At 35.2% G+C, this 9,876-nt stretch overlaps 1 protein-coding gene across 1 annotated transcript; it reads right to left on the bottom strand.

Moving 5' to 3' along the window:
* Positions 1 to 412: 412 nt before the first annotated feature.
* LOC128985097 (cytochrome P450 4V2-like) lies at positions 413 to 8,019 on the bottom strand. The gene is made up of 12 exons (XM_054404478.1): positions 7,833 to 8,019; positions 7,058 to 7,176; positions 6,581 to 6,671; positions 5,904 to 6,089; positions 5,454 to 5,529; positions 5,181 to 5,313; positions 4,575 to 4,650; positions 3,317 to 3,417; positions 2,920 to 2,988; positions 2,290 to 2,455; positions 1,368 to 1,547; positions 413 to 600 (listed from the first exon to the last, which is right to left on the bottom strand). The coding sequence occupies exons 1-12, from the start codon at positions 8,017 to 8,019 to the stop codon at positions 440 to 442; spliced, it is 1,545 nt and encodes a 514-aa protein (XP_054260453.1). The 3' UTR covers positions 413 to 439.
* Positions 8,020 to 9,876: the final 1,857 nt, after the last annotated feature.

The following is a 9,876-nucleotide window of genomic DNA, read 5'->3' as shown; positions in this document are numbered from 1 at the left end:
AACTTAAAATGCCACTGGCGTAGACACTAAAAAAGACACATCTTCGAGTGAAATCTTTAATAGAAGAGGTAGACCAAGGCACAAGTAAAACGTGCTGTAGAAGATACAGATATATGAAATAGTTAAGGTAATTTGAAGGCTAAAGGGAATATACTGGCAGTCCAGAACAACACTTTCCACATGGATACTGAGCACTATCCCGGAACAATTTCAAACATTCTCCTGAAGCACCCGTGGAGAGTGTATACCCAGGACATAAACTTCCTCTAGGAGCTTAAGTAAATCACCAATATTGTTTTGGAAAGGCTGCATATTGCAATAAAACAATTCAGCAAACTATTCACTACAAGACATTTATTATTAAATTTTTACTAAACTAACTAAGCCTAACAATTGTACTGTAATGTAAAGCTTGAACCCTATACTAGTGATGCTGTGCTCAACGTCTCCTCTCAAACTTGATATTGTAGCCCTCCGTGCTCACGAGCAGAACTGACAGAACTCTCTTCATCGTGTGAATGTTCATGTCTGTGGACAACTTGAACCTCCTCATCACGTGGATTATCGCCACCTTTATCAACATGTTTGCGTACATCTGGCCTGAAAGTAATTGGTTAGTTAGGAGTTACAGCATTCTTTGAAATTGTCTTGTCAAATTAATTATAAACTTAAAAGTATAAAGTTTGATAAGGTTTAAGAACCTCTTTCATCAGGACAAATAATTGTCTCTCCTATTTTAACTTTCAATACTTTTACTTTGTACGTTTTCAGTAGAAGAATTAAGAGCTCAACCTAAATGAGCAATGCCCTCTTGTTTACCTACAAACTAAAATTATTTGCATAACACAAGGTAGGCAACATTGCTCAGCGCTTGTGTCTTAAATTACCTTCAAAAGGAGTACCGTATTTTTTTTCTTTATCTGTATGTATAACACATTATTTTTTTACATACGATAGCAAATTTTCAGCTGGTATACTACACACACCTCCCTTGAACAGCTGACTGAAATTCACAAATCTGCGTGGCATCTTTTATTCATTCCAATGATGTATAGTAGACCCCGTTGTAATACATCCGATAGAAGTAATAGACCCCGTTGATTGAGATAAGAATGGCTCTTCTCACTTGGCGCTGGTACAATATTCTTTTATTATTATTTAACTATGTTAATCATACGATGTGTAGAGTATCGATTCACCTCAAAAGAACGGCGAATGTTATTAAAATAATAATGCCTCGCTATTCATCAAAACGGAGTTATTTTTATTTATTTTCCTATTTGTAGTTAGTTTTCTTTTAAAATCATGTAAAACGTAAGTAAAATGAATAGGAAATATAAAAAACTAATAAATAGTTTTGAGCTTACCTATACAATTTCGGGGACCTCCACTGAATGGTAAGAATGCAAATCTTTCTTTCCCAAATGCATTCTTCGGTGAGAACCTATCGGGATCAAACTTTTCAGGATTCTGAAAAATATGAGGGTTCATCAGGAGACCTCCAAGGGAAATACAGACAGTGTTGTTCGCTGGGATGGTGCACGAACCTGAAATACAAGAGTAAACAAAGTTGTTATAAAGCTGTAAACATTCTTTCAGACATAATATTGTGACGTTAAATCACTAAGCAAAATGGATATAAACTGGGAATGACGGACTGGGAATGACTGCAAGTTTAGCAGAGAAAACTTCAACAAACAATTAATTGTATTGTAGTGAAGTGAAGATGGTGAAAGAAATCCAAACACAACCTGAGTTACATAAACAAATGATTTTCATCGGAAAATTATATATTGTACTGCCCTCATCTGTATTTGCACTAAATATTGAATTTTTAAATGTTATGAGGGTTTTCAAAGTAGGCCACTTAATTTGGTTGGCAATATACTAAAGTTTATTTAATGGTTGGAGAGTGGTTTTACACATTTACTCATGTGTTTGGTTATGAATGGCCATCCTGTATAAACATTTCTTTGATATCAATGGTTGTAAAATTACCCTCAATTGCTTATTAATGGTTAGTTGCCAACCATTGCGAGCAGCATTGGTACAATGGTTTATAGCATTGATTGGTGTTGGTTGGTTGGTTGGTTAGTTTGGTAGTTGGTTTGGTTGCTTATCAAGTAAAAAGTGTCCCCATGCCCAATAGCAATGGTTGTACACATTTCTTTGTTTTCTTATTCAAACGTATACAACAATGTATTATACATTGTTGTACTTGTTTGAACAATGTTTTCTCATCCGTAGTTTTGCTCAAACAAGTGTTTGCTTGTAAGTATTTTCACTCACTCAGTTTGATGTCTTCGCTGGTTTTCCTGAGAGCAAAGTGTGATATGGTGAACCACCTCAGAGTCTCCTTGTACACCTGATCCAGATAGGTCATGCTCTGTAGGTCTTTGGCTGTGACGTCACTGTCTGTCCCCACTACAGAGATAATCTCTTGGTAGAGGCGCTCCTGTGAAGAAGATAAAATACTTTTTAAATATTTTACAAATTTAAATTTGGAAACTTTTTACCCAAAAATGTAAATAAAGGGTTTTATGAACATTAATTTTTCTTAGATTAGTGGCACATTTTATTTGACAAGGTAAATTCTATATAATATATTTATGTGACTCAAGCAAAATTTTTAAATTGCAATAATTAAAAAATAAATATTTTTAACTGCGTGCCTTATGTATTTATACATCTTTTGAATGCAAATACAGGAATATACCATACTATAAGAAATAAATCGTCGCCGGTACATTTCTGTAGAACTGTTATTTCCCTTTACCAAAATACATTCTGTAAAATAAAAAAAAAAAACATGCATCCGTCTAGAAACACCACTAGACTATGTGGGGTATGGTACAGGGAAAGTACACTATAATTAATTTAAATATTATTTCTAAAATTGGTTAACAAATTATGATTTACCTGTATATCCTGATACTGTGCAAGAGTCAGCAGACAGGATGCTAGGGCCGTGCCAGTCGTGTCCGTACCCTGAAAAAGCATTTAATATTCATGACATGGCTTTAACTTTAAACTTCAAAGCTCACCTTTTATTATTCAGTTTCTTTCCCATGCAGTTTTGTTGTTTCGCATTCTAATGCTATAAACTGATGGGAGAAAATGTGTCTTCTAACGTAAATACTGTAGAAGACATGCATAGCTTCGTTCAAATCAGCTGTTTCCTAAGTCAGACCCTACAAAGGACAATGACCATCGTACGGAAGGTCTACTTTACCTTTTTTTGTTTGTTTTGAGTAAATGCATGATATATTTGTATACAAACTTGTGTAACAAGAAAACTAGCAGTTGTATAACTTACCGTGCCGTACATTGTAACCATCTCTGTCTTTAGGTGTTCTTCTGTGAACTGGGGAAAGTTCTTCTGCATCGTAGCGTAAACCTCTACCAAGTTCTTAGGGCCTGGAAATATGTACAAGTTTTAAAACTCTTTTCTATCTTGATTAAATTTATTTTTTGGAGCTCGTGAGCATGTATTGTATTGAGTATGTCTGGAGGATTATTGGGAAAATTTCCATCACTAACTAGTCCAATTCTAGGTAATAACTTGGATCCAGTATTTAGTTTTGAAAGGCACTAAATAATGTTAAAGACACAAACCTCATATTATGTTTCGTTTTATCTGAAATGTTAAAAAAGAAAGAATATATTTGGTAGCTTAACATTGTTATTTTGAAATAGATTAAATATTAATTTTTATCAAACTAGGAAAGACTGTAAATATCAGTTAAATATATTTAAACCAGTAACAATGTCTTGATCACTAAGCCTTCTTTCACACCAGCGCAATGCCACATCCGTCCCGCACCGGACGAAGCTGTTTAGACTATTGAATCATATGGGAGCTTTCACACCAGTGCAGGATGACCCGGACCGACCCGGACAGACCTAAACCTCTGTCCGGGTTGAAAAATCACCCGCACGAACCTAAACTTCCAATGCGGGACGAAACCGCATGAATAGTTTTTAGATCATGGGCTCTTATGTACCTTTTCACACTTACGCTGGACGGGCTGGTTTCGCCCGCACATAAATCAGTAGTTTTGACAGTCTATGCCTATCAGTGGTTGAGTGTGGTTGATTTTGTAGTACTCTTGATAACTTAATATGGAAGTTAGTTGTTTTTGGTATGGAGGTAGAAATTTATATAGATCTGATTAGTTTGGTCAAGCTTTATATTTTGGTTTGTTTGAAGGCCAGTAGGACGGTTTAACGAGCACTTACATGTGGACATTATACAGAAGTTTAAGATCTGATACCCCACAGCTGTCACCATTACTTTTAAAAATACAATGAATTGACATTTTTACACACACGGCATCGATCCAATTAAGCTATTTAGCAAGGGGCACTGTATTTTATTTTCGGGTACAACAAGTAGCATAACCACCTTTCTTGTATTTATTTGAATAAAATACATCCAAAAATCACAAAGTTTCAGCCTGGAAACCCCCGGATTCGGGCAGCAATAATAGTGTGAAAGGGCCTTGCGGGTCATCCCGCATCGACGGTGGGGGACGGTGCCGCACCGCGCTGGTGTGAAAGAAGCCTTAACATACCTGTAAACGAAACTTTGCCGTCCGCACTCTCTTGTTCAGCTAGTTTATTCTTCAATTCGTTCTTCACTCTCGTCTCCTAAAAATATATACTTTTACCATAAACAATAATTATAAGTGATTTAAAAAATTACAAGAGTATCGTTTGATAAGAACGACAAACAAAAATATGTAATTTTTTGACACGATATCTTGCTCATTTTATAATTTATGCAAAAATTCAATTAGGTTAAAGAGGTACATTATTAGAAACGTAATTTCATAAAACTTTAACTATGTATTCGGAAGGAAGGAAACCTACTTTTAGGTACCTCAAGGTTCACGTAGCTCCTACCTTGCTATATGTTATGTGTTATGTGTGTAGTCTGCAGATATTTCAATTATTAGCTATAGTTTTTTATATACCGTGACATTGCCCTGTTATGTTATAAATTCTCCTGACATAGTGAGAACTGGAAGAAATATTTTAATATAGTTGCTTAAAATTTTTAAACATTTTCGTACCTAATGCCCTCAAGATGCCTCAAGATAGTAAATTAAAATTAGTTTTACCCAAAGATCCAAAATAACCAACAACATAAGCTCGGAAATTATCCTCGTCTACCACACCTTGAGAGGAGCTTCAGTAAAGTTCTTGTATAAACGATCCACCTCCTCTAGATCCCTTTGGTAAAGGAAGTAGAACAGGGTGTCTATACGGAGCCATGGCCTCACTGCACGGATGGTGAAGAAATGAGGAATCCTGGAATATGGAGTAGGGCGTTTACATGAAAATAGCAGTAGTAAAAGTGAATTACGATAGTAATTTTGTTTTGTTTAAACAAATATCTAACTAAATAAAGTAAAATGTCAAATATAACTCAAGCTGTATACTGTGGTTACCTCTCTACCACCTTCATGAGTCCTTCAAAGCTCTCTGACTTGGTGTCAAACTCGACGTCTGGTCCAAAGACCAAATCTGTAACATAAATTACTGTTTTATCACAACTAAAAACTATTTTCAATTAGGCATAATTTTTCATTAAATTTAATTCATTATATTCATCTCATATACTGTGATCGGCCTAGTACAGTTTAACAAAAATCATGTCATTATCAAATAGTTATTATTCTCTTATAACTGTCGTATACTACTTACTATACACAAACACCATATGTCAAACCGGTTTAACTGCCCAAAATCGTCGAATAAACAATCAGATTCACACATTTATAGTAACATAAAAAACTTGCAAATGCTCTAACTGTCTGTTCTTTCGGTTAACCATTAATTTTGTCAAAATTTATTTCATTTAAACCTACGTAATATAAAAAAAATCGTAATGTACGTACGGCAAACAGTTTTGAGTGCAGTGTGCATGGTATAGCTCTGCACGTCCACCTGACTGTTCCCTTCGTGTCTGCAAAGCTCGCCCACCAACTCCTGGCTGTTCCTGTTGAAAGTAGGCATCATCTGATCCAGGTTACGGGGGTGGAACAGGTGGTTCAAGTAGCGCCGGGTGACCTTCCACACTTCCACTGAATATAAGGAAAAATATATATTTATTATATTTTTTTATATAATATAATCTATATCATTAATCTATATCATTAATCTATATCATTATTTTAATGTATATCATTCAGTAATTGGTAAAATTTCCCTGAAAAGACTGTTTATATTATTTTCTAATATATATACAGACATTTAAGTTGATTATTACTGCAAGACGTTAGGAGTAAACAAAATTTCATTATTCAGTCTTTTAAGTGTGCTCGACTGTCAAAAGTTATTAGTTAATTATTTTTAACATAACTATGTATTTAAATGGGGTTTACATTTATTTATGTTAACATTGTGGCCTACCCCCCCCCCCCCAAAAAAAAAACACACAGGACAATAAAATAAACTGACTTTAAAAACTTTGGTCGACTTTCTTTAGCATGTTCTGTTAAATTTTGTTGTTCATTAGTTATTCAGATTGAAACATAATTATATTCAAGTTATTGAATTACATTTGAATTCTTACCCGGTGCTGTGAGAAGACCAAACCCGAAGAACTTCTCCAGGCACGTCAGCTCGGTAGGTTTGTGTAGGACGTGAGAACATTTCAAAACTGTCTGAAAACAAACACTAGATCAGTATATAATTATTAGTTGTTGATACATAACCGATGGATTGTTTTTAATTACAAAAATCTTCAATGCAAAATAAAACCCACTTATTCATTAATCAGGACTATAATAAAACTCGATGATCAATATGATGATCAATAATAGGATAAAACTTAGACGTTATAGACGTTCCTCAGGATATATTGTTTATAAATAAACCACACAGAACCAGAGAACCGTGACAACTAATTACAGTGCAAGGTTATTCTGTATGTTTTTGGACTTCACAGATATTTGAAGTTAGTTAAAATAGTCTAACTTCACACACAATTAAATCTTATTCTTTTAATTTCAAATTTGTATTTTAAAAATTCGTCACGTTACAACTTTACCTGGATATCCTCCAGACCGTGGACCACGAACACCGGCAGAGGTCCGCACCAGAAGCAAGCGATGCTGATACCCTTGGCTACAGCCTGCCTGGAGAACTGGAGAGCGGCTTCAGTCATCTCTATAACACAGGTTACAAGGGTTAAACCTACAATTGTTAATGTATGAACAACATGTATGAACCTTGTAGCACAATAATCGGGAGATTTTGGATTTTAATCGATTTGATCTGTACTAAATTTAGATATGGAAATTCTTATTGTATTATCATAATTCATTGTAAAAGTAGATTAGGTTAATGTGAGAAGATAGGAGGTAGCAACTGATGCCGATAATTTAACATTGCAATGATAGAAAATATGTCGAAAGGCCAACTGGAACAAAAATCCTCACTGGTAAGACCGCGTTCTTCTGGCTTTTAATTGAGAGTAAGTACCTAGCTTAACCATTTAATATTAAACATTTTTATTTCGTTAATTGCCATATATAACCCCTACTAAGCTTAGTAAAAATCTCTTGCAGTGAACTATTTCCAAAAGCGTAATAAATAGTATAAAAATCCTCATTTTGATGCAAGTACCACTTAGTGTTTTTCTGTTACAATAACCTTTAAACGACCATTAAGTTTTACCATAGGTTTTACTAATACAAATTGTAAATCTTGCATAACAGTTTCTGACCCTAGCTGGTCAATAATATAACTAGGAGATTGTCAATTCATTGAGAGTCAAGTGTTGATCCATTGCTTTGGAAAATGATGAGGGCCCTCATACTCACTATCCAAGCCCATGATGGTGAGATGCGCGTGCCCGATGATGGGCAGAGTGGGCAGCACCGTGGGCATACTGTAGGCTGCCCTGATGAGGTCCCTGTGTCTCCACTGGAACCACAGCAGCAGACCGACCAGCACCACCAGACTGTAGGTGAGAGTCGCGGAGACCGCCGTCAGGACCACCGACAGCATGCTGCAGTGGGAAAGATGAAATGGTCAACAGCCAGGTTGATAAGAGACTTTAGTACACAAGAGAGAAATGGACTTCGTCGAGCTGTGAGAAACAATCATAAAGAGTGGTACGAATGTTTGTACATCACTTGCTGAGAAATTCCGAAACGAAACTCGGTTTCCGAATGTCTCAACGACAGACACATGCACACTCATAAAAAATATTACAGCAGTTTTAGATACACACACCCTTACACGTGACACCAGATACAAACACTACTAGCTCTCAATATCTGATACACGCAAACTATTCAAACACCAGATAAAACGCGACATTACACACACAACCTAATACAAGCAATAGATTAAACACGACAAATAAACCCTTTTATACATAACACCAAATACCAACACACCATTAAACAGATCGCCATGTACAACAACATTCTTACACAGAACACCAGATGCAAACGTGCAGCTAATACCATACATGATCACAACTTTACAAAAAACATCAGACACAAACAAAAAAACTATACAAAACACCTGACATAAAAATAAACTTAAACAGAGCACCAAGAGCATTCAAGGCATCAAATACAAACAAAACCTCATACCGACCACGAAATACAAACATGATATTACACAAAACACTTGACACAAATACTACTTTACAAAACAACTGATACGAAAACAACATTACACAAAACCCGACAAATCAAATTAATATAAACTTAAACTTACTTAAAACATTAGATGCAACAACAGCTTTGAGTTCTTTGATATTTTGATCCGCTTTTTATAATCTAAACTTTTTTCCAAAACAATCAATAAAGAAATAGGTACGGTATATTAAACTTCCAGGGCAGTTGATTTTAACTTTCGAACACATTAAGCATTTTATTTTTAGCAAAACGTGTTTCCCAGTTTCATTCCCTGCAGGCTAATGACAGAATCGTGTCATCTGAAACTATTTCCTTGTTATAAAGTTTAGCGCTCTAATTTACAGTGTTATAAACACTCTAGTGATTTGACAGATTCTTAAACGACGAAGCTTGTTTTAACGTATGTTTCGTGACTTGCAGTATGTTATTATTGAGTTTAGATTTTGGCTAAATAATTTTTCTTTGCCTTCTATTAGTGTGGATTTGGCAATCAACGTTTCAATCAATAGTTATGATACCAAAAGGATTGCCAATAGTTTCGTCAATAAATCGTCTTTTTGAGCGGAGCGAGTGAACCTCTTATATGTAAACTCTTATGCATGTTGTAATACGCAAACTCCTCCTAGACGGCTGAAGCAATCGTCTTAAAATTTTGCATGGTGATAAAGACCATATCGGTATCAACATCTATATGGCGTTAAAAAAATCTCTCAGGAATCCACCCCACGGGTCCTCAAAGTTTCAATGTAATTCTTATGGAAGCAGTATTTGCCACATGAACAAAGGCATAAGATCAGCTGGTGACTTTTGAAGGAAGTAGATCAAACAATAGCATTATTCCACGGATATTAGAACAGAAACGGTATAGATCATAAAAATATTATCAAATGACGATACTAGCCTGAATCGTATACTAATAGCCAAACATCTTGTTTGGACGTTTATTGAATTTTATTGGACGTGGACGTTGATTGAATAAGACAAACATGTTTGCTTTGAGTTTATCCAACTACATTAACAGTTGAAGTTGTGTTTAAAGGCTTGTTCTAGGCTTACTTGGGGAAACCTTATGTAATATTTTTTAGTAGTCCTTATATTAGCGATGACTTGGTTTGTGAATTAATAGTGTCTTAGTTGATACGAGAGCTCGCCCCGTTGTCGAAAACTCGACCAAAAGTATGTATTTATCAAACTTCTCTATCTTTACCCCACG

Source organism: Macrosteles quadrilineatus, unplaced genomic scaffold, assembly GCF_028750875.1.
Source record: "Macrosteles quadrilineatus isolate MER2022 unplaced genomic scaffold, UCM_ALF_1.0 Scaffold_2__2_contigs__length_208266976, whole genome shotgun sequence".
Lineage (NCBI taxonomy): Eukaryota > Metazoa > Arthropoda > Insecta > Hemiptera > Cicadellidae > Macrosteles > Macrosteles quadrilineatus.
The sequence above is the reverse complement of the archived record's forward strand: the minus strand, read 5'-3'. Positions and strand labels throughout refer to the sequence as shown.

Bases quoted from the DNA above. Each gene is read 5' to 3' on its own strand.
- LOC128985097 (XM_054404478.1), bottom strand. From the start codon at position 8,019: ATGCTGTCGGTGGTCCTGACGGCGGTCTCCGCGACTCTCACCTACAGT. The intron at 2,989-3,316 runs GTAAGTTATACA...ATGCTTTTTCAG, and splicing joins TGGTTACAATGTACGGCACG to GGTACGGACACGACTGGCAC. The intron at 601-1,367 runs GTAAGCTCAAAA...AATTACTTTCAG, and splicing joins AGGTCCCCGAAATTGTATAG to GCCAGATGTACGCAAACATG.